The sequence below is a fragment of the Chelmon rostratus genome, chromosome 17, assembly GCF_017976325.1.
Source record: "Chelmon rostratus isolate fCheRos1 chromosome 17, fCheRos1.pri, whole genome shotgun sequence".
Classification (NCBI taxonomy): domain Eukaryota; kingdom Metazoa; phylum Chordata; class Actinopteri; order Chaetodontiformes; family Chaetodontidae; genus Chelmon; species Chelmon rostratus.
The window spans coordinates 21,429,577-21,454,575 of NC_055674.1; the positions used below are offsets into that span (position 1 = coordinate 21,429,577).

General features: G+C 44.2%; 2 protein-coding genes across 7 annotated transcripts in view; both read left to right on the forward strand.

Moving 5' to 3' along the window:
• cpt1a2b (carnitine palmitoyltransferase 1A2b) overlaps positions 1-11,499 on the forward strand; it is a 33,315-nt gene extending 21,816 nt beyond the window's left edge. The window contains exons 14-19 of the mRNA XM_041957905.1: positions 1,584-1,748; positions 4,650-4,778; positions 5,015-5,170; positions 6,212-6,325; positions 6,528-6,620; positions 7,575-11,499. Of these exons, the coding sequence (XP_041813839.1) occupies positions 1,584-1,748; positions 4,650-4,778; positions 5,015-5,170; positions 6,212-6,325; positions 6,528-6,620; positions 7,575-7,703 (786 nt within the window). The 3' untranslated portion in view covers positions 7,704-11,499. The remainder of the gene's footprint in view (positions 1-1,583; positions 1,749-4,649; positions 4,779-5,014; positions 5,171-6,211; positions 6,326-6,527; positions 6,621-7,574) is intronic.
• Positions 11,500-14,595: 3,096 nt separating this feature from the next.
• Positions 14,596-24,999, forward strand: part of pih1d1 (PIH1 domain containing 1) — a 33,784-nt gene continuing 23,380 nt past the window's right edge. For 2 of the 6 annotated variants that reach the window (XR_006007576.1, XM_041956518.1), the window contains exons 1-8: positions 14,600-14,933; positions 15,747-15,806; positions 15,884-15,949; positions 16,070-16,120; positions 16,211-16,294; positions 16,445-16,553; positions 16,677-16,688; positions 16,825-16,863. Coding sequence is in view for 4 of the 6 variants with exons in the window: in XM_041956518.1 (XP_041812452.1) it covers positions 15,768-15,806; positions 15,884-15,949; positions 16,070-16,120; positions 16,211-16,294; positions 16,445-16,553; positions 16,677-16,688; positions 16,825-16,863 (400 nt within the window). In the remaining 2 variants the exon portion in view is untranslated. Of the gene's footprint in view, positions 14,934-15,746; positions 15,807-15,883; positions 15,950-16,069; positions 16,121-16,210; positions 16,295-16,444; positions 16,554-16,676; positions 16,689-16,824; positions 16,864-24,999 lie in introns of all 6 variants that reach the window. The other 4 variants (XR_006007575.1, XM_041956522.1, XM_041956519.1 and 1 more) reach the window with 3 other exon arrangements.

Sequence of the window (24,999 nt, forward strand, 5' to 3'; positions counted from 1 at the left end):
TGAAGAACAACCAAGAACCAGTCTTGCAGCCTTGTTTTGAGCCACTTGTAATTTCCTTAGCAGACAGTTTGATGCAGCAGACCATACAACTGAACAGTAATCTAATGACATAAAACCAATGTACAAACAACACGACTAAACAACTGAGAATTGAGAAATGGTGCAACAGCTCTACCCATTTTGGCAACAACATTGTTGATGTGACCAGACCATGACAATGTGCAATCAAGCCAAAGTCCAAGAAGCTTTACCTTTTTTACTTGCTGAATAGTTTGAACATTTATTTGTATATTCATTTTAGGATTATCTGATAATCGATACTTAGAACCAAATATTATACTCATTGTTTTCGATATATTTAGACTAAGTTTATTTGTATTTGTTTGTTTTGATCCAGTTATATAATTTGCTGATCTCACAAGACAGAACCTGATTAAGCTCTGAGCATGTAGGGGCTGCATAATAAATAGTAGAATCATCAGCAAACATAGTCAATGTGGCCTTACTGAGTACATATGGCATATCATTAGTAAAAATTGAAAATAAAAGAGGTCCTAGGCAGCTTCCTTGGGGGACTCCGCAGTCCAGGGATTTGCTACAAGATAATGCACCATTAAAATAAACTCTTTGCGACCTCTCAGACAGGTAGCTCGTGAACCACTTAATGGCAGAGGAAGTAAAACCATAACTAATAAGTTTGGAAATCAAAATGTCATGGTCGATCACATCGAAGGCAGCACTGAAGTCAAGTAATATTGTACCCACGAGCATTGAGTCATCAATTGATGTTAACCAGCTATCTGACATTTGTGTCATTGCTGTGCAGGTGGAATGACCAGACCTGTAAGTTAATATAGATCTTAGTGCCCTTTAATTTCTTGGCAGAAGAAAGAATCAGCTCTCTGTCTTTAATGCAAAGAAGTTTGACAATTTTCCTTGGCCTTCCCCCCCTCCTGGTATTGACCAAGCCTCTGTGCACGCTCAATGTCCATATTGTCTAAAGACTTGGGCTTGGATGGAACAAGCCCAAGTCTAAAGACTCTACCATGGATGGTGGTAGAGGAGAAGTCAGGGCACCACCACATTAATTTGGATTCAACCTCTGGAGTAGAATGTATGTACAAAATGATATGTGGCAGTAGATCCAGTAGTTGTTGAGCTATAGACCGACTGTCAATCAGTTCATGAACACAGTTTGTGAGGGCATCTTTACTGAAAGGTACATTAATTTGCCCTGTGCATTTTTAATGTCCAAAGGTTTGTCCCAGAGGTTGTAAATGTCACAATAGCACCGACCCACACACAAACCAAGGCAGTCATGCTTCAGGCACATATGAAACTTTAGAACGTATTTACGCCTTTGAGCTTTGATGCTAGTCTCAAGCATCTTTCACATATTGCAGTCTGTTATGACAGAGAATGTAATCTGAACTCTTTTACACACACGGCCTGAGGCTTAAGGCCTATGGCAATACAAAGCTGGATAGTGGCAGAGGCTCTTAGCCTTAAAAAGTCATATTATCACTTTTGTGTATTTAAGTCTCTTTTTCTCTGTCTGTCTGTCTGTCTGTCTTGTCTATCAGGTCCAAGCTCAGGTGTGCAGCTCCCTGGCTGTTGCCCAGACGCTGGCAGATGATGTGGACTGCCACGTGTTTCCCTTCAGAGAGTTTGGAAAAGGACGTATCAAGAAGCTGCGCGTCAGCCCCGATGCATTCATACAGATCAGCTTACAGCTGGCTTACTACAGGGTAACACACACCAAACACACACATTGCAGATTGGATTTGGAGAGGTGTAATGTCTAAAATGTATACTTTATGCATTGCATTTCAATCAAGAAATGCAATGAGTATGTAAAACAATATCTAGCTGGAGCTGATGAGCCTGTCCTGAAAGCCGCAGTGAAAATGAAACGACTTGGCTCAATCTTGTCAGGCGCCAACATATTCAAACATTATTCCCTGTGTAACTGAGGTACAAGATCTATGAATATAGATAGTTGACTTGTAAGAAATGGTCTTAAGAATGGTCCTAACTCTGAATTATCAGTAAAATAAGTCGTGGTAACAAGCATGACTTTTATATCAAGAAGCCAAAAGCAACTTTAAATAAAGTCTAATTATGACTACAGTGACCCCTGTTGTAAAATAAGGACTACAATCATGTCTACCCACACTGCCTTCCCTGAAGCAGGCAATAACACGCCTCCGTGTTATGGCTGATTCCTGATTACAACTATCTGTCATTCATTCAATGTACTGAAACATGCACGGGGAAAGCTGATATAAGGTATTTATCCAACACTCATGTTGACTATACAAATACATGCAATTTGGGATATAATTAATAAGAGGCCATCTTACGATGGGATCACAGCCCCCATCAGCATGTTGACATTCTGACCCATGAGTACTCAGTCGTCATCACTACATTGTTATATGTGTACTCAGTACTCATGGGTCAGACCATATTTGAACTTGGCCTTCATTTTGACCTCAACTAGATGTCTGTGAAGTTTCATGACTCCATCTAGCACAGTTGAGATGCTATTGAGTGTCCACAGACAGACATTTAGTGTACTGTAGTACTTTAGTACTGAAAATCCCATCAGTGGTCCTGCAGGACCATAATATAAGATAATTTGCACACACACACACATGCACAAGCTAAACATAAAAACCCAGCCACAACAGCTAGCTGGTGTAAATCTTAAATAAGTTGAAGTAGGATATAGAAAGGAAGCCCATGTCGCCGAATTGTTAAGGCACACACCAGCAATGGAGAGAGGGATATGACAAGTGTAGCTGCCATAGCTGCTGCCTCTGCTGCTCACTCCTTCAAATGAGTTTTACAAACTGTCCTGAGGAAAACATGTTGCTGTTGTAGTCAGACTTAGGTGGAAATGTGTTATGGACACTGGCCCGTGTGCCCCTCTTCTTTTACCATTTCTGTTGTGTTCCATTTATGTGTTGCACATGTTCTAACATGTGAAATAGTTTTTTTTATGTGAAGCTGCTCATGCTGGCGTCTTAAACAGGACTCTGTAGGAAGAGATCTTGTATCTCGATGGGACCTACCTGGCTAAAAAAAGGACAAGAAAAGCTTACTCACTAAAGATCAAAATCTTACTCGGATTGAGCGGCTTCGTACAAACCAGCCCAGATCCCATTTGTGGCCTCTGCATTGTTTAGTCTATCTGCGATGGTTGTAGCAGCACAGAGCTGTATGCTGACTAGAGGAACACACAAATGCATGAAGATATTTCTTCAGCTTGTAGACACAAGCCTGACTTAACCTGTAAATTGACTTTAACAAGCCAAGAAAACACAGACGTGACGTTGACAGTTCTCGCATCCTCTTAACACTGACGCTTGTGAATGTCGTTTCTCATTAAAAGGTTGAGTTATTAATGGTGCCTCCATAACAAAAAGCAGTTTGATAGCAGTTCTAAAGATTTTTTAGTGACTGGACATCTTTGTGTTTGGCAAAGGCCGTCTAATTTATCATTTTGTGGATATGATCCAACTCATTCAACGTTCTTCCACACATTTCATGTTCGTGCAAGAGAATGCGTCATATAGGCGTTATTTGTGTCTTATCCAGCCAACAGCAGGGCAGAAATCTGGGTGGAGGTTTCTTCAAGACCTGTTCAGCATGTGCACTCACCAACTGTAACATTGTTTTCTTACTGTCTGTATATAGCTTGCAATCTTGTTGGATAATTTCTGTCCTGGTTACAGTGTAACAAGCAAAGGATTCTGGACTTTGAGCATGCACTGTGAACTTATTGATTGGCTGAACTCCTGCTTCAATTTGATAGGGTTATTGTGGTTATTAAATAAGCTTGGTGTGTTGTCCAGTCCCGTGTCCAGACCAAGCAACAACCACCATGGCTCAACGTTGAAGCAAATGTGAAGTGCATCAAGATTGAGAGTTAAGATTAAGAGCTCTGCTATCAAAGCTCAGATTGAATTGATGTCAAATGAAAAACCTCTTCAGGAAAAATCCCATTTTTTGCACATGAAGTTGTGTCTGTGTTGTGGAGACAAAAAGAATCTGTTGACAGTCTAACAAGTAAAGTAAGTTAGATATTGATTGAGGCACAGGACAGTAACTTTGGTCATAATCACCTGTTTTTAGACCAACAGCATAATTCCATAATTGACTTTCCTGTCTCTAAGATTCTGGCTTTTTAGTCAGACAGATGGTTAGATTATCTGCCTGGAAACATGTCCTTAAATGTCCTTTCCTGGACCGGTCTGTGTGGTCAAGTTGTTCTCGCGTTTCCTGTTTATCTTTTATGTGACTTCTCTCGGCTGGTATTTGTATTGAACTTTTTTTTCTTCCTATCTTTGATTTGTTTGTCTTACCTTGAAACTGGTTTCATCTCTCTCTGTTACCTCTGTGTCTGTTTTATGACCTTATGGACCCTGACTACAACAGGTTTAATGTATCCGTTGCCTGATAACGACACTAAACAACATTGTTAGACAGCAATGTTAGCTTAGATGGTCAGTTTTTATGGTTTTTATTAACTCTGCAATCTTCAACAGTGTCTTTAACAGTGACCACATGTTTACATCTCTGTCATCTTCTCTCATCTTCCTCTCAACCCTCCACTCCTCCTGCTCCTTCTCTTCTTCCTCCAGGATCGTGGTGGTTTCTGTCTGACTTACGAGGCATCAATGACCCGTCTGTTCAGGGAGGGCCGCACAGAGACTGTGCGATCCTGCTCCAACGAGAGCTCTGCCTTCGTCAAAGCTCTAGAGGATGGAGAGGTGCTGATAAATTCCTTGATTCCTTGAAAATTTTAAATTCCTGCTGACCCCAATGACCGTCCAAACTCCTGTCTAAAATCATCTTGTCACAGTAAAAATGAAAGTCTAATATTTACTCAGACTCTCTAATAGTTAGACTGTTTTGTGGTGTATTTCTGGTGAATTTACAGTTCAGAGATGATTTATAGCTGATTCTGTTTCATAGATGTCATTGAAAGTGTGATTTGGTTCGACAGGCAGGGGAACAATGCAGGCGTCTTTTCCGACTGGCTTCAGAGAGGCACCAAAACCTTTATCGAATGGCTATGACTGGAGCTGGAATTGACAGACACCTCTTCTGCCTCTATGTGGTCTCCAAATACTTGGGGGTGGAGTCACCCTTCCTCAAAGAGGTAGCCTTTTACCTTGCTTCAATGTTACATTGCTATTTTAGTCTTTTCTCTTTTCATATACAGAATGTGTGTGTGTGTGTGTGTGTGTGTGTGTGTGTGTGTGTGTGAGACAACGGTGGCAAAGCAATACTTAAATGCAGATTAACAGTAACAACACACTTCACAAGTGTTTTTTCTGATCTGTTATTCAGCCATAGTGCTGATTCAAAATAAGAATGAGTCACGGTAGTTTGATGATGATGAAAACCTGTCTGATGTGACTCATGTTCATGGATAAGGTATGGTATTAAAGTCTAAATCACATTAGGTTTAGTGACGTTCATTAGCTTCCTTTCTCACTCTCTGACCTGTCATCTGGTGTTTTTGTGTTTCCCCAGAAGTTATAGCAACAAGTGACCAAATGAAACCCTCTGATACCTGTTACATATTAAACCTTAGATATGCACACAGGCAGGTTTTAGACTGATTGCTGTTCGCTATCTGAGGCTGTATTTTGACGCACTGGTGCTTTGAGCAAAATTCTCACAGACAAAACGCAAACATATTGAAGTTTAGCAGGTAACACAATCTTAGCTTCTTAGCACGCTAACATTGGCCAATTAAAGCTAAACATAAAGCCCAACAGATGCTGGTGGAAATGTCATTAGTTTTCTCGTCAGTCAGCGTGAGATCACAAAAGGATGGCGATGTAATCGGCCCCCTCAATTAACCGTTATCAAGTGTAAATGTAAGTGTAACATAAACAGCATGCAGAGAAATATGATGACAGCTTGTTGAATCAGTCTGATTGCCCAAAGAACATATCAGCTGCAAACTCTTTCATATATCAGTAAGAGCATCTGTAGATGTCGTTGTAAATCTATCAGCAGAGATGAAAAATGAAAATCCTCCAACAGGTAAAAAGCTGATGGAGAGGTGTGTGTTCCATGGCATGATTTACTACCTGCTCTCACCATGAATGATGCCTGTAGGGCAGATTTATCTTCACACGATCTGCTTCACCACACTCGTTTTCTCTCTCTCTTCCCACTCACATTCCAGGTTTTGTCGGAGCCTTGGCGTCTTTCCACCAGTCAGACCCCAGTGCAGCAGATGGAGCTGTTTGACCTGAAGAACCACCCCGATTTCATATCGCTGGGCGGAGGCTTCGGACCTGTGAGTGACACGCACTTTCCTCTGGTTGTGACTGCAAATGTGAATGACAAGAATGTACTGGGTGCATGCGTTTTATAGTCAGAAGACTGTGCACTTGTTAACACACACACACACACACACACACACACACAGGTATGTTTGTACAGTAGGTGGTGTGTAAAGCATTAACACTGATCTCATATGATCTCTGTTGTCGTGTCAGGTTGCTGATGATGGTTATGGGGTTTCATACATCATTGTGGGTGAGGATATGATCAACTTCCACGTGTCATCCAAACACTCCTGCAGTGACACTGTAAGTAAAGCCTTTTCCTGAAGTAAAGCATGCTGGCATGATGGTGCACTGAGATGGTTTGTAATTTAAATAGCAATTTAAAGATTTTGTATCAAACGGCAGCGAGTTACCATTTTTGCAAGGTAAATGCGACTGTGTGCAGTATACTGGGAGGAGGCAGAGAAATCATACTGTAGTATTTAAGGTTTGCTTTTCAGTTACTTTTCATGAAAATGGCTGCACATTGGTACATGATGCATCACCCGGCTTGTTGAGACATGCAGGGCGAGCATTCAGCTTGACTCTTCACTTATTACGCAATAACAGTTCTGATGAGTTTCCCCCAGACATTCTGCCTTGCCAAGCAAAAGACAAAGTTGCATCAGCGTTAATTCATTCATACACCACAAAGCACATGACAGGACAGGAGAGACTGTGCTGTGCTTAGCTGTGTGTTTTCACTTCCCAATTCATTTTTATTGTAGAGTCCTGCATTGATGAAAGTAGCCAGGTCAATATGTGGACCACTATCAGCTTTCAGATATGTCACAGAAGGAGGTATATCTGAAATTGCTGTGCAGAAATGCTGAATTCAGTTTGAGATCATTTAGAAACAGTGTTTCCATGAAATAGTTTGTCCTCCTGAAGTCACTGGCAGGTTCATTTACACTGTAAAATGTAAACCAAAAACAAATCCAACAGGCCTGTATCAAGCTTCTTAATGTTATGTGTTTTAATAATAAATTACTATCAGCATATGTCATTACGGATTTTTTTCAACTGTCAAACAGCCTCAAAAGTCCAGTATGAGCAAGGTTATGACTTATATTACTTCTGTACCACTTCTCTCTGTCCACATCCTGCCGGCTCTTCCTTCTTCTCTCTCTGTGGCTTTGATTCTCCTCCCACGGTAGTTTGTCTCCACTCTTTCCTTTTTCCGTGCTAATTTTCAATACTTGATTTTCTCCATTTCAGGACTCCCACAGGTTTGGAGCTCAGATAAGTCAAGCTCTCCAGGACATCATGACTGTCCTCTCTGCTGACGCCAAAAGCTCCTCGTCCGCCAAAGGCACGGCCCCGCCTCAGCCCAAGAAGCTCGCCTGAATGTGGCAGAAAGCATCTCGCCGTGTGGGCAAACGTCCCCCCTGACAAAAGAGAATTTAATGAGTAAAATCAAAGGGAGGTCCCAGCCTAGTTCAGGGGGGCTTTGTTTGCGTCTGCCATCATTTTAAGTCACACCAGTAAGATAGCTTGTAGGCCCCATTCAGACAGAGAAACAAGGCACACTGAAAATGCAAGGAGCCCGTTGATTTTGACAGGTGATCTGTGGCTCGTCCCCCCCCAAAAAAAAAGAATAATTAGAAAACACCCACACCTGCTTCAGAGCTCTGCCACACCTCACCTGAATGTTATGATTTGCATTCCTCCGTTTAAAAAGCGCGGAGTTCAGAAGCCTCTCTGTGTGAACAGGCACTAACATATTTGACAGCTATTGAGCATTAATACACGTACGTACGCTTCAGAGAGACTCAGCTTGACGGCATGTGAGCCTGCACAATGCCTCCAGCCCCTACTTTCTCTGAGAATATGAAACCAGCGATGGGTGATTTTCAAGAAAGAGGGAGCAAAGGTCGTCATCTTAAGAGGAAAGTCTTAGTAGACAGGTATGAAGCAGAGAAAGGGAGACACATCTCCCCGAGCATTAGCAGACCATAAATCTCAAAGAGAGCTGAAAGGGAAAGTTTTTTTAGTTTGTCCCCAGTGTGAAATGATGCTGTGGAGAGATAAATGTCTCTGAAGGGAAAGAGTTATTTACAGACCTCCACCCAAAAGAGCCCCTTTTTTATATCCTTTAACTTCATGGCGTTTAGAACGAGGCAATGAAAGTCCCAGTCCTGCCTTTAAAACGGCAACTATATAATCTTTGATGTTTGGGTTCCATTAGCGTCACCTGATCTCTGCACGAGCCTGAATCAATCGTTAACCGCTTGATGTCGTAGTTAAATTTTCAGTAAATCAGGAGGAAGCTGTTGCTGTTTATAAATAACTGCTTATATAGTTACATTTCTCACCAAAACGCACTGAGTCTGTCCTTTACGTCTTCAGTTAAAGTAGCTGTACCACAATGTAAAAATATTCCACTCCAAGTAGACGTCCTGCATTCAAAATATTACCAGCAATTGTTTGCATTTCAAGTATATAAAGTACAAATACTCATAATGTGGCTGGAAGTCAATACATATTATCAAAAGTACATTATTTTTAATAAATCATGTATTTGGATTTAATGTTGAAACATGTTTATCTCCAAACTACAGCTCTCAGATCTGATCTGTAGTCATGTAAAAAGTACAAGACTTTCCTCTGAAATGCAGTGGAGTACAAGTATAAAGTAGCTGGAAAAGTACAAGTATCTCAAACGTGCACCTTAGTATAGTGAACTGCGGTTTCATGTGTCATCGGTTATGATTCAGGTTATAACTGGAGGCCTCCAGCTCTTCTGAGCATTGCGTAGCAGTGCTGTGCTCACAGTGCAGCCACAGGAACACCAAACAAAAAGTTTCAGTCCTCACATTATAGAATTTAAATTCACTGCAGATTTATGCAGTTCAGGTACAGTCTCTGTTTACAGTAACTGTCCATAAAAGCAAATACATGTTTTTCAGGCTGACTGAGATCAGGCGGTAACTTACGATGTCACTGGAAGTTTTATTTATTTATCTGTTGAAAGGATGGAAGAAAGCAAGAGAGGGCGGCAGAAGAAAAGGAAGCGCTAATGACCTTTTCATGATTTTCTTTTACTTTTAATTGTCAGTTCAGTGCACTGAATTAATGAGTTGTTGATGTTTTAGTTCAGAGGATTTACATGATCGTAAGGACATGCTTCAGCTTACCAGTCACAGCTGTTGAATGAAAGGCAATTCAAGTGTTGCGGATGGTCACAAGTAGACTGTTTATATGTGAAATGCAGTCACGTTGCCTTCATTATTCTTACTGTCACTGAACCAGTTACTTGGAAACATTTGAGAGGGAAAGTGAAAGGGCTAAAAGGCTCCTGCCAACTCTATATATTTCCTTTTAAAGGACGCACACTTATTAAAGCAAAGACAGACAGCAGTAAGTTCCCCATTTGATCAGGATTCAGGTTTACATATGGTACACACAGTCCACCTCTGGGCCAGTGGCACTTTATTCCAGGGGAGGACATCAATAAGGTGGCACCCACCTCCAACCATCCGCCGTTTTAAAGCTACGGCTTTTATGAAACACCCTCGTGCCTGAATTCAAGTATTCATTAAAACACTTTCAATGCAATTTCTTAATCAATGCAATTCCTACAGGAAACCGTGGAACACGTGTTGTTCTGTGTTCTCTGTGTGCTAATGAGAATGTACTACAGTTTCTCAGTTAGTTAGGATGTGTTCTCATGTGCAGCGATGTTGTGGTTAAACAAAAAGCAAGTCAACTATTGACTCCATCTGTCACAAAATGGTACATGTCAGAGCCTCCACTCCAACATATTCATGGTCTCATACAGACAAACATTGGCTAAAAAGAGGCAGCGTTGACCTTCCACCACATCTCTGCTCATGTTTTCTAACTGTACCCTAACTTTATGCGATCTCTTTTTAGAGAGATTTTTTTGGCTTAATATTTTAGTAACGTCAGACCACAGTGGCTTCAGTCTCACTTTCAACATTTAGCAGCTCATTTCCCAAACTGTTTACGGCCGAGCGGCCGTTTGTTTTTATAATCGCTCTGTTATGCAGCCACAGGGCATGAATCTTTTTGTTTTGTTGCAGCTGAGATAACTGTAGCAGTGTAGACCAAAGTAGAACAACTTGTCTACTTCTCTCCACTCATGACTTTTCTAACAGTTTCACTTTGTGGAAGGCCCACAACAATGTGTGTACAAAATGTGTATTATTTCTGCCTTTCCTTTTCCTTTTATCACAGTATTTACAGTATACTGAAACAACAATCATTTTTAACATGAGTTTTGTTTACTAGTAATCACAAAATTCACAGAATTCATGATCACAAAGTATTCAACATTTACCTACTTGATAAAAACAGACCTAAACCAGTTTAACCGCTCTGTCACGCTTTTGTCGTCGAGGTCTTGAAATACAACTAATGGTTTCATTGTGATCACAGAACAATCAGGCTTATGTTTGCATCAGAAACATTTGTCAGGATCACACAGACTTCTCTAACTTCCTCTCCTGCCTTCCACACTTACATGATGTCCTGCATGTTTGGGCAAATCCTCGAGAGAAAACTAGAGTCACTCGTCTCTTTAACAAGGGCTTCTGATAATGTTGGTGGATCTAAGATCACTCTGTTGTTGCAGTTTGGATAAGAGCTTCAGCTAAATGCATCAAATGCGATACAGATGTTGTTTAATCCTCACTACTCTCCGTTGTTCACTTTATGCCTCACCTGTCTACACAGCCAGTCAAACCATCATGTGCCTCAGTCCACTCCTTATACGTGAGGGAATCAGTGTCCCCGGGCTGTCAGCTGTTCGCTCTCACAAAAAGCAGCAAAGCTAGCATTTAGCAGCAGGTTTACAATGTGCTTAAGATTCAGATCAGCACCGTCTTTTCTTACTTTTTAAAATTTGGGATACATTTTTATGTTTATGTCTGTGTAATCTGTAAAACTGCTGTTTATACTCCTGGTTAATAGTGATGCTTGAACATTTTTGATGAATTTGTGGGTATTGTAGTTTTGTGTTATATCCCAAGTTTACTGACTTTACACTCCAGACAGTGCTAATTATTGAAATGTTTTTGTCAGTGATTTTCGTTCTAAAACTTATTTAAACGTCAATTATGAACTTGTAAAGGTCTTTTATACATGGTGATGGCGTGAAATAAAATACTCTCTGACACTACAGTGCATCTGCATTTTGTCTTTTGTTTATCAGTGAAGTAATTGATTTGTTTACATAACTGTCAAATTAAAACAAACATTGAACATTTCTCAATACAGAAAAATGTCAGCTAGGTGACAAAATGTCAGAAAAATGGTGCTTTTCTCACATCACTCTGAAAGTTTGCACAACAGTTAGTACATTTCTCAAAACAATTAGTGCAAACTGCAAAGCCTAGTGGCTAACCTGCATAATCTCATCACTTGCTAAAAATGGATAGCCCATCCCTCAAATGCAAGTATTTATGTCAATGAAACTGCCAGTGTCATCAAAATGAGAAGTCTTGACACCATCGTGTATGAACAAGATAGTCAAACGGCTTTGTCACGTTTTCATTATGAAAGTTTATTCTGTCAGTGTTTTCCAAAAAAGGCCAGAACTCGGTGACACTACCTGAAAATGCTCAGACAGCACTGTACACTACCTATACAACCATTGAAAACAACAGTAAAGTTACTCATTGCTGTAGTTAGAGGAGGAAGTGAGTACAAGACACTGATTACGTATGTTTCACATTTTTACTGTATATGTGCTTTGCAATTCTACAGCTTGTGCAAAAGAAGAATACACTGCAGTCACTTATTTAGAGCAAACATAATAAACATTCTTTTGGTAGAGCCGTGCACAATGTGAACAATATCACAGCTAACTGAACATAGGTAAATCATTCTGCCACATCCAGACGGTCCTGTCTGTCTGGCCACATAATTTCCAGGAAAAATGATAAAGAAAGGTAAAATTTGCTTTAAAAAAAAGACTATTAAATTTCTTAAGAAATGTGAGTAAAACTTTTTCCAGTAGCGTCTCAGTGCAAAAGTGTCCTTGTTCAGTTCAGGTTATGTTTTTCAAATTTTGTTGTCAGTGCTAAAATTTAAAGTCACTGTTCTGGCTCCATACATATTCCTCACTTATCTTGTAAAGACGGTGGGGGACAGTGGATCTCCCCTGGATGGATGGATGGATGGATGGATGGATGGATGGATGGATGGATGGATGGATAGATAGAGTACTGTACTGATCCCCTAAGGGAAATTACAATGTTGCAGCCACAATGCACAAAACACACAATTTACAGAAATTGGGAAAGAAAAACACTATCTTTAAAAGATATGCACATGCATAGAAACTAATGAACTAGATAAGAAGTAAACTAGAATAAAACATAGATAAACTAAGCTAAGATGGAGCTCTCACAGTGCAAATGAAAGTCCCTCAGAAGCTAAGTCTCCATGCACAGAGGAGAGACATTCTTTTATCTGTTCTCACCTCGACTACGACACTGGGCTTCACTCGGTCTCGGCCGGGTCTCGCTCCACCGTCTCCACTTGGCTCAGAACGCTGCAGCTCCACTCTCTGCTGGAACAAAGAGGCACGATCACATCACCCCTGTGCTCGCATCCCTACTCTGGCTCCCTGTTTGACGTCAACTTGACTTTAAAATGATATTGCTTACTTTTAAGGCCTTAAACTGCCTCACTCCTAAATACATCTCTGATCTGCTGACCTGGTACGTGCCATGTTGACCAGTCAGATCTGTGGATGGAGCCCTGCTGGTTCCTCCCAGGTCACAGTTTGTGGCTAAGAGTGATCAGGCTTTTCCTATTAGAGCCCCCACACTGTGACCTCTGACACACTGAGTCTCTGTCCTCTTTTAAATCTCTTCTTCAAACTTCCCTTTTTGTGAAAGCTTTTGGAAATGTTTCTTATACGTACGTTTTATTTAAACTGTTTTCCTTTCTATCTATTTGATCTTGTTCAGTTCTTCTTACTGTCTTTACTTCCTCATGTCCTCAGACATTTTTCTCATTTAATCTGCCTCATCTGGTTTGGTCTTTCGTACAGGTCTGTGTAACATTAAGAAAAGCGCAATATAAATAAAGTTTATAGTCATTATCATATCAAGTGATCATTATCATTACTGGTAGCCATATGCAGAAGGAGTGGAAAGTGATGCTGCAGGAGTGCTGCGAGGAGTTTCTGAATATTTGATTCTTTACAAGTTGACAACAAGCTGATAATTCACAGTAACTGTCAGAGAAGAAGCCTCCGAGTCTTCATAGCTACCTTTCAGATCAGCACAGGAGGAGAATTTGATACAGATATATTTTGTCTTAAAACATGTTTCTCTCTTTCCCTGTACTGGTTTGGATGCTGACAGTCGGCTGTGTTTGAAAACGACCCCTCTAATAGATTACAACGTGTAAAAATGGCTGACGTTCATTCTAATATCTTAAATATCACCAAAGATGCTCCGCAAGGTTCAGTGTTAGGTCCGGTGTTGTTCTCGGTTTACATAAATGCTAATGTCCCCTCTCCTGAATCCGGTAAACTCCATCTTTATGCAGATGACACAGCTTTTTATCGTACTGCAGCTTCTACACAATCTGCCATTCAGCGTCTGCAGGCTTCATTGATTCACTCCAACTATTCAACCGCTAGTTAGTGCTAAATGGATGCTGTTCACTGAGGCTGCTCATACCGAGTCTCCCAGCGTTCATCTGGCTAACAGATAATGGCGTATGAGATAATTCTGTCTAAACTCACATAATCTTTCAGAGAATAAGTAGCTGGAAAAATAAGTCCCTCAGACCCTCAGTTGGCATAAGGCCATTCAAATGTCAGATCCTGTTTTAAGTGATGTAAATATGTTTAAATATGCTGTAATGTTTTCTTTTTATTACTCTTGTATCATTTAATCTTATTTTAGATTTAATTGCATCTGCTTTGTTTTCATTTATCACTAACTACAGTAGGTTTATTTTAACTTTTATCTATCATACATGCTTGTTTTTATCGGTCACTGCTCCACACCTGTGGAGGCAAGGACGCCTCCTCTGCGGTGAGACAAAGGTGGATGAGGTATCAGCCAGGTAAACCGTGGTGAACCGCAGATAAGGCTGCAGCCAGCCACCGGCCATAACGCGCGTTCCGGAGAGCTTCTCCTTCGGCTCAACCGGGTCTGAAGTCGACAACTCTCCGTTGTGCGGGGGAGTGAGGGGTTTTTTTTTTTTCTCCGCGTCTTTGGTTAGAAGAAGTTTCAGAGGACGCGGCCCCTATTCTGGAAACTCCGGGGGTGAGATCACAGTGGGAGCTGACGACTGAAAAGGTGGAAAGTGAAAGTAAAGCCTCAGAAGGAGAATGCGCGCAGGCCAGGAGCAGAACGGAGCAGCGCGGCCAGCACCACAGCACGCCAGACGCGTCCGCACTTAGTCACCGCGAAGGATCAGTCGCCATTCGGTGCGCGCCCGGACCGTCGTTCTGAAGCTGCCGGACCAGTGAACGGGTGCGACCACACCGACGCGCGGCTGCGCACTGAATGCGTCTCCTGCAGGCTGCGCGGAGGCTTCCTGAGGTCCGCGGAGCTGCGAGGGCTGTCGCGTGTGCAGGAGGGACAGGTGACAGACATGTTCAGCTCCTGACAGTCATCAGGAAATACTGTGTGTGTGAGAGTGTGTGTGTGTGTGTGTGCGCGCGCGCCCTCTGTAACGCCTGTGAGAGCACATGCATGGAGACAGAGAAACCAAAGGCTGTCTTATTACAGTTCAGTCTATTATCTTAAACCAGGTCCAGCCAGCCGTCTGGCCAGAGCTTTCTCTTGTTCGTTATTTATTTTTTTTATGCCTTCCTTCCTTCCCTTCTTCCTTCCTTCCTTCCTTCCTTCCTTTTTTCTCAGCCCTCCTGCATGTGTGGTATTTGTGAATCAACACGTCCCCTCACATTGGGCTCATATTGTAGTCAGAACAGTAAATTTCACCCATTTATTTAGAGAATTTGGCGAAATGTTTAATTTTGCACAGATCTGATCACTTCATCGCAGCGCTCCAGAGGCATGTTCAGACTGAACTGAAGCTTTTTTTTTTTTTTTTGTGCCTGGATTCGACCACTGGAGCGCTTTTGGTGAAGCTGTAGCTGGTGCCATGAAAAACAGATTAGTGGAGAGACAAAGTGGTTTTCCTGGCATGGTTTGGTTGTCCATTTAGATCCTAAGATAAATAATTTCTTTGCTGGTGAGAGTGCCCCATTATACAGGGTGGGAGCAGCCTCTGAGTGGTTTGATGTGGGGTTTTTTTTGTTACTTGGTTGGATTATGAGTGGCCTTGCCCTGCACAGACAACAGTCTCTGTCTCTTATCATCGCTACAGACCCAGCAGCACACCCACATATTGCTGCGTCACCTAACTTTCATTTTTCTCCTTCCTCTTCTCTAGTGTGAGTCTGGTGGTGGCAGCATGACATCATGGAGATACGTGACCCACCTGTTTCTCTTTGTAAGTGGTTAAATGAAGCACTTTCTGATCAAAGTGCGATAGAACCAATGATGCACGTTTCACATGCTTTCTGCCAGGTGCTCCTGAGCAAGATCAACCTGTCGAAAGGGGGCTGTCACGACTACTTCAACATAAATTCATGGGTACGTGTTCCTCGCTTTTTGTCTCGGTTGCTTGGTGTCCACAGCAGCATTAAATGCTGTCAAATAGAAGGTTGATGATTCATATCTTCTGTGTGTCCACTTCTCCGTTCCACTTTTAAGGCTAAAAATCTGACAGAAACCATCTCCCTCGTCAAAACTAAGAACTCCGAGGTAACATCCTGGCACAGATTCCGTGTTGATGTGAATACATTTTTTTCCGGACAGTTTTGCATGAGACTAAGTGTGCTCTTCCCGATGCAGGACATAGTGGAGTGTACTGTGGAGAGAGAGTGCCTGCAGGGAAGGAACATATGTCACATACTGTATCAGTGCTTTCAAAGAACAGTAAGTGAACGCCACCAGCTTTTCACTGCCTTTCTCTTCACCTTGGCATCGTGTCTGTTTGTGTGACTTTTGTGAATGACTCTGAAGTCCATGCCTCGCTTTTCTGAGGGCCAAGCTTATGAATTGTTGTTGTGTCTTTTTCCATTCCTGGTCGAGGTAAAGGAAATCAGCGAAAAATGCAAAGGGACCACTTTTCAGACCGTCCCGTACTATCACTTCATGTGCCTGACAGCCAGAGCTTTCAACCACATTCCTGAAGGTATCACTCGTACAGATGGTACAGATAGCGCTGTAGCTAAGACACTCACTGAACTGAGACTCCCGCTGTGAAACTGTAAAACTCATTGTTATCTTTTCTTTTCTGTCCTCTCTTGCATCACAGGCTGTAAATACGGTGAGTGCACGTGCTGCATTGTGTGTGTCAGTGTGTGGTTTCTGTTCTGTCAAGTGTCCATTTTTATGGTGTGTTCATGACCTTCAGTGACGTGATGCTGAATTGATGTTGACTTATTAATTTTTTTTTTTTTTAGAGACCGTGTGTGAGCTCTATCGGAAAGAGCCCAGCACTGGTAAGTCACACCCTTTGTTTGTTTCCCATGCACGCTGAACGGCAGCTCTCCCCCTCCCCAGCCACGTTCCCACAGTCCAAATGCACGGACAGTCTCATCACTCAGGGAACCATGGATACATATGTTACCTCATCTTTGCTCTGATTGATCATGAATCCATGATCATTGATCATGTTACGTTTTCATCTTAACATGGATTCAATTCATTTCTTTCCATCATTCACTGATCAAACACACAAAACTCCACAAAGCAATTCATTTAATAAAAACTGACTAATAAAAGACTGAAATATCCCTTTCACATACAGTAAGTATTCGGACCCTTCACTCAGTGCTTGGTTAAAGCAGCTTTGTCAGCAGCGACAGCCTCAAGTCTTCTTCGAAATGATCGTACAAGCTCAGCACATCTTTCTTCTGGAGGTTTTCTCCTGGTCTTCTCCCGCTCATCCCAGTTGGATGAAGAGCGCCTGACGTTTTCAGATCTCTCCAGAGATGCTCAGTCGGGTTCAGGTCCAGACTCTGGCTGGGCCAAATGTAAACCTTCGCTCCAGCCTGAGATCCCGAGCGCTCTGGAAAAGGCTTTCACTCAGGATCGCTCTGTATTTGTGTTTGCCTCCATCCTGACTTGTCTCGCAGCCCCAGTAGCAGAAAAACATCCCCACAGTATGATGCTGCCTCCCCCATGTTGGACTGCAGGATGGTGTTAATGAGGTGAAGCTCAGTGCCTGGCTTCTCCTTGGTTTCATCAGACCAGAGGATTTCACTGCTCATGGTCAGAGAGTCGTTCAGGTGCCTTTTGGCAAACCCCCACCAGGCTGTCATGTGCCTTTTAGTGAGGAATGACCTCCGTCTGGTCACTCGACCATAAAGGCCCGATTGGTGGAGCGCTGCACTGATGGTTGTCCTTCTGTGAGATTCAGATGTTTCCACAAAGGAACTCTGGATCTCAGTCATAGTTGACAGGCCCGAAGGCACGAGGTTTCTGGACTCAAGGATGCAGACCGAAACAGCAGAGAGATTTTCAAAATAAGAATAATTTATTTAACAGAAATCGCTCAGGATGTAATACAAATAAACGTTGGCAAGAAATCAAAGTACAACAAAAAGCGCTAGGGATAATAAAGACTGGTAACTAATTAACTATGATACAAAAGACTAGGAGGAAAAGTAACAAACAAAAGGCTTAAGGCAAAAACTAGGCACTAAGGCTGGTTAACAAAGTATAAACAAAAGACGCAAGGTTAGACTATTCACTAAGGCAAAGTTCAAACAAAAGATATAACGCTATACTAAAGACAAGACTTAAAAGGGAATCAGGAGACACGGATCATGAAAGCTAGACAGCAAGGCAGTACAAGACATGGCACGAGACAATCTGGCACAGGACAAAGGGAGACGTGGACTATATATACACGAGGTAACAATGAACAGGTGGAGACAATTAGGGCGGGGTAGACAATCAGACAGGCGGGAAACACACCGGGAGGTCAAGGGCCTGAAACGAGAGGAGAGTTAGGTTTCACAATAAAACAGGAAGTGCAAGACATGACGCTCGTGAACAAAACAAATTAACACATCTGACGAGACATGACAGTAGTGACCTTTAGCTGACCGAACCTCTTCATCCCTGATTGCTCAGATTGGCTGGGCGGCCATGTCTAGGAAGACCATTGCTGGTTCCAAACCTCGTCCAATTGAGAATGATGGAGGCTACCGTGCTCTAGGCCACTGTTCTTGTATCGTTCTGTACAGATCTGTACAGACAATTCTCTGGTCCTCATATCTTTTCAACATGTCATACACCATCAACTGTGAGACCGTATGGAGACAGGGGTGGTGTGTGTCAGGAAGGTGGGGACTTAGGGGGATCTATGAGGGGAACTATGAGGGGAAACAAAGGGTTGAACCCAGGTGCAGACAAACAAAGGGGACGTAGACTATGGATAAACAATAACACGCTACACAACGAGACAAGACTAGGGCAACACAAGGGACTCACTAACACACAGGGCAAGACTATGGACAATACAATAAAAGGAAAACTCAATCAGGACATGAACACAGACAAACCAAGGGATAGGCTAGATTCAACTTAAATAAATTTATTACTCACATCAAAAGACACAACTATGGGAACTAAAATTAACACACTCTCTAAGGTCAAGGGCTATATATACACAACAAGGCAACACAGGGAAAAGCTGAGCAATGGAAACACACTAACTCAAGAAACACAATGGGGCATGGGTGAGACAGGGGCAATACAAGAACTCTAACACGAAAGGTGGCGGACTATAACAAGAGAAGAAACTTAATTACATAAACTTGGGGCAGAACTAACACATTGACAAAACTAGAAACAAACTTTCAGTGAATAAAATAAAGAACAGAAAACACTCCCGAAGGAGGAAAGGACAATGGGCTAGGAAAACGGAACTGACTACTGAAGGAACTAGATATGAAAAACTAACAACTCAAAATGCACTACTAGTAAATGGAAGAACGAGAATCTAAATTACAAAAGTAATCTAACAGAAAATCGCTCTTAACGAGGAGGACAATCCGGCTAGGCAAAAAACTAAATTATAAACTTTTCAAACAACACACCTGAACAGAACATGGCATGGGACTTTAACAATCAAGGGAAACACAGACAACACTAAGGACAGGGACCCTACATAAAGCAAGACATGAACAAAGGCAACGCAGCAAAAACACACTTACATGAAACACGACTCGGACATGACACGGAATCACACGACAAACACTTACTATGGGACTAGGGCATGAAGTATAACAAGAACACAGACTAGGACTATGACTTTTGTTCCTCAGACAACGAACCGACCAGGACAAAGGGAAGACACGGACTTAAATACACTAGGGGCAAACACTAATGACGCACAGGTGGAAACGATCAGACAATCACACGGGAGGGAAAACACAGGAAGTAAAGTAACAAAAAGACACATAACATGAACCTTCAAAATGAAACAGGAAGTAACGAAAACCAGGCAAAGACAAGACAATGGGAAACTTAACAAAAATACCAACAAGACAGGGCAAGGGTAGAGAACTAAGACAATACAAAAACTCTTACATAAAACGTGGCATGACTATAGACTAAGACAAGACTAGAAACTCAAGCACATAAAACATGGCATGACTAGAAGACATTAGGAATACACAGTAGAACAGAAACGAACAAGAACTAAGAACACTACAATGAACACTTACAAACTGAATAAGGCAAAACATCGAGAGGAAAACTAAACAAAACCGCCGTGCATGGCACGGGTCATGACAGAACCCCCCCCTTAAGGGACAGATCCCAGATGTCCCTACATGGAAAAAAAGGAGTCCAAAAGTTCAAGTCAAGCAGGGTGGGTGGAGGGGGATCTGGAGGAGGGACTCAAAGTCCAGGCTAAGGCATAGTCCAAAGAGTTCAAAAGTCCCATTTGGGCAGGGTATTTAAGTCCATGCTGAGGCAAAGTTTTTCTGGTGGTCTGGCCAGTGGCCAAAGACCAAGGCAGAGTCTTTCTGGAGACCAGCAGCGAGGGTGGAACCCCTCTGGAGGCCGGCGGCGAGGGCGAGACCCCTCTGGAGGCCGGCGGCGAGGGCGAGACCCCTCTGGAGGCCGGCGGCGAGGGCGAAACCTCCGTTGAAGCCGGCGGCGAGGGCGAAACCTCCGTTGAGGCCGGCGGCGAGGGCGGAACCCCTCTGGAGGCCGGCGGCGAGGGCGGAACCTCCGTTGAGTCCAGCAGCGAGGGCGGAACCCCTCTGGAGGCCGGCGGTGAGGGCGTAACCCCTCTGGAGGCCGGCGGCGAGGGCGGAACCTCCGTTGAGTCCAGCTGCGAGGGCGGAACCCCTCTGGAGGCCGGCTGCGAGGGCGGAACCCCCGTTGAGGTCGGCAGCGAGGGCGGAACCCCTCTGGAGGCCAGCGACGACCAACAAGGTTGGAAGCTGGCGATGAGGCTGCAGGACAGGAGGCCGGCAGCGGGGCAGCAGGACAGGAGGCCGGCAACATGGCAGCCGGACAGGGGACCGGCGACATGGCAACAGGACAGGGAGCCGGCGACATGGCAACAGGACAGGGAGCCGGCGACATGGCAACAGGACAGAGGGCCGGCAACATGGCAACCGGACAGGGGGCCGGCAACATGGCAACAGGACAGGGAGCCGGCAACATGGCAGCCGGACAGGGAGCCGGCAACATGGCAGCCGGACAGAGGGCCGGCAACATGGCAACAGGACAGGGAGCCGGCAACATGGCAACAGGACAGAGGGCCGGCAACATGGCAACAGGACAGAGGGCCGGCAACATGGCAACAGGACAGAGGGCCGGCAACATGGCAACAGGACAGGGAGCCGGCAACATGGCAACAGGACAGGGAGCCGGCAACATGGCAGCCGGACAGGGAGCCGGCAACATGGCAGCCGGACAGAGGGCCGGCAACATGGCAACAGGACAGAGGGCCGGCAACATGGCAACAGGACAGAGGGCCGGCAACAAGGAGGACTGTAATCCTGGTCGAGGTGGTCGCTGCAGCTCCGGTTCAGAAGGCTGCGGCGGCGGCAGCAACTCGAGGTCAGAAGGTGGCGGCGGCAGCAGCAGCGGTGGCCGCACCAGCTCGGGCGGCGGCGGCAACAGCAGCAGCAGCAGCTTGAGGACAGGAAGCAGCGGCAGCACCAGCAGCTCGAGGTCAGGGGGCGGCAGCTCAGGTTCAGGAGACGGCAGCATCAGCTGCTCGAGGTCAGGAGGCGGCGGCAGCGGCAGCTCGAGGTCAGGAGGCGGCGGCAGCGGCAGCTCGAGGTCCGGAGGCGGCGGCGGCGGCAACCCAGGAGGCGACAGCAGCTGCTCTGGCGGCAGCACCAGCTCAGACGGCGGCGGCAGCAACGGCTCTGGCGTTGGCGGCTCTGGAACTGGTGGCGGCGGCAACAGCAGCAGGTCTGGCAGCAGCGGCGACGGCGGCTCTGGCGGCAGCAGCGGCTCCGGCGGCAGCACCAGCTCAGACGGCGGCGGCAGCAGCAACGGCTCTGGCGGCTCTGGAACTGGCGGCGGCGGCAGCAGCAACGGCTCTGGTGGCTCTGGCAGCAGCGGCGACGGCGGCTCTGGCGGCAGCAGCGGCTCCGGCGGCAGCACCAGCTCAGACGGCGGCGACAGCAGCAACGGCTCTGGCGACTCTGGAACTGGCGGCGGCGGGAACCGCAGCAGCTCTGGCAGCAGCCGCGACGGCGGCTCTGGCGGCAGCAGTGGCTTTGATCCGGGTGGTGGCAGCACCGGAGGCATGGTTAACTTGGGCACTTGAGGCGAGGATAGCTTGGGCTCTGGTGGCAGCTTGGGCAGTGGAACTGGTGGCAGCTCGGAGACTGGAAGCAGCTCGGGCACAGGAGGAGAGGAGAGGCTAGCAGGCTGGCTAGCCGACACCTTCAGTCGTCGGGATCTCCGCTTCCTCCGTGCAGGTGCTGGCTTGGTCGCTGGGGGTGGCACTGGTGACGACGGGAGGCTAGCAGGCTGGCTAGCCAACACCTTCGGTCGTCTGGATCTCCGCTTCCTCCGTGCAGGAGGATCGGGGTCCAGCGGAAATCCCCAGAAACGGGCACCTGGGATATAATCCTCGTCAGAGCTGTAGAGGGGGTCTGCCCGGTACAGGACCTGGGGTGGGCAGTTCTTCCCCGCAGAAGATCTAGTAAGGACCAGCGGAGGCCCCCAGTATGGGACACCCAGGAGGTCGTCCAGATCCGAGTCGAACTCGGAGTCAGTGGTGAATCTTATGTCTGCTGGGTTCATACTGGTCGGTTCGTTCTGTCAGGAAGGTGGGGACTTAGGGGGATCTATGAGGGGAACTATGAGGGGAAACAAAGGGTTGAACCCAGGTGCAGACAAACAAAGGGGACGTAGACTATGGATAAACAATAACACGCTACACAACGAGACAAGACTAGGGCAACACAAGGGACTCACTAACACACAGGGCAAGACTATGGACAATACAATAAAAGGAAAACTCAATCAGGACATGAACACAGACAAACCAAGGGATAGGCTAGATTCAACTTAAATAAATTTATTACTCACATCAAAAGACACAACTATGGGAACTAAAATTAACACACTCTCTAAGGTCAAGGGCTATATATACACAACAAGGCAACACAGGGAAAAGCTGAGCAATGGAAACACACTAACTCAAGAAACACAATGGGGCATGGGTGAGACAGGGGCAATACAAGAACTCTAACACGAAAGGTGGCGGACTATAACAAGAGAAGAAACTTAATTACATAAACTTGGGGCAGAACTAACACATTGACAAAACTAGAAACAAACTTTCAGTGAATAAAATAAAGAACAGAAAACACTCCCGAAGGAGGAAAGGACAATGGGCTAGGAAAACAGAACTGACTACTGAAGGAACTAGATATGAAAAACTAACAACTCAAAATGCACTACTAGTAAATGGAAGAACGAGAATCTAAATTACAAAAGTAATCTAACAGAAAATCGCTCTTAACGAGGAGGACAATCCGGCTAGGCAAAAAACTAAATTATAAACTTTTCAAACAACACACCTGAACAGAACATGGCATGGGACTTTAACAATCAAGGGAAACACAGACAACACTAAGGACAGGGACCCTACATAAAGCAAGACATGAACAAAGGCAACGCAGCAAAAACACACTTACATGAAACACGACTCGGACATGACACGGAATCACACGACAAACACTTACTATGGGACTAGGGCATGAAGTATAACAAGAACACAGACTAGGACTATGACTTTTGTTCCTCAGACAACGAACCGACCAGGACAAAGGGAAGACACGGACTTAAATACACTAGGGGCAAACACTAATGACGCACAGGTGGAAACGATCAGACAATCACACGGGAGGGAAAACACAGGAAGTAAAGTAACAAAAAGACACATAACATGAACCTTCAAAATGAAACAGGAAGTAACGAAAACCAGGCAAAGACAAGACAATGGGAAACTTAACAAAAATACCAACAAGACAGGGCAAGGGTAGAGAACTAAGACAATACAAAAACTCTTACATAAAACGTGGCATGACTATAGACTAAGACAAGACTAGAAACTCAAGCACATAAAACATGGCATGACTAGAAGACATTAGGAATACACAGTAGAACAGAAACGAACAAGAACTAAGAACACTACAATGAACACTTACAAACTGAATAAGGCAAAACATCGAGAGGAAAACTAAACAAAACCGCCGTGCATGGCACGGGTCATGACAGTGTGTGCACAGAGCTCAGCTTTGAGTGTCATAACAAAGTGTCTGGATACTTGTGTGCGTGATGGGATGTTTCAGTCTTTTCTTAAAGGTACAGGAAACTTGAGATTCAGATTCGGCTTTACTCGCCAAGTATGTGTGCACATACAGACTCCAGTTTAAACAAAGTACTTGCACAGGAAAAAGACATACAGCTCAAGGAGGACAAAAAAAGACAAAAAAAAAATAGATTGAGCAGTAAGTTGAGGGGAAGAAGATCTCAGCTGAACTGTTGGTTTGGATTTATCATATTTTTCTTATTGATTATGTTGCTGTGTCATTGCGTTCTGTACTTACTGATAGGACCACAGAGCAAATTCATCTTCTGACACTTAACGCTAAATGAAGCTGTTAACCAACAGCACTGTCTGATAGATAAGAGCTAGTGTGAATACCACTGCATGAGGCACTGTTGCAACATGATGCACTCATTAGAGGATGGCCTGTCTGCTGTCTGATTAGATGTCAGCAGAGGAGCTTCTAGAGCAGTTGAGATCCAGGGCTGAGCCCTGAAATCTTTGATTGAGTCTGGGGTCAGTAGATAAATAGCAATGAATAAATATCGCAATATAAGTAAGTAATATAAGTAATATACGAATAAAAACATATTATTATCGTTAGTCATTTTATTAGTAGAAAAATATGTAACACAGTAAAAAAAGTAAAGTAAGTGTAATATTGCACAAGATATTTGCACAAATGTAATTAACTTGAGCAAATAACCATCACAGAAACAACGGGGAGGTGTAGCGTAGCTTACTGTCGTAATACTCAGTTACACTCAGCATCTGACAGAAGTTGGCGTGTCGGCTTGGTCTCAACACTAAT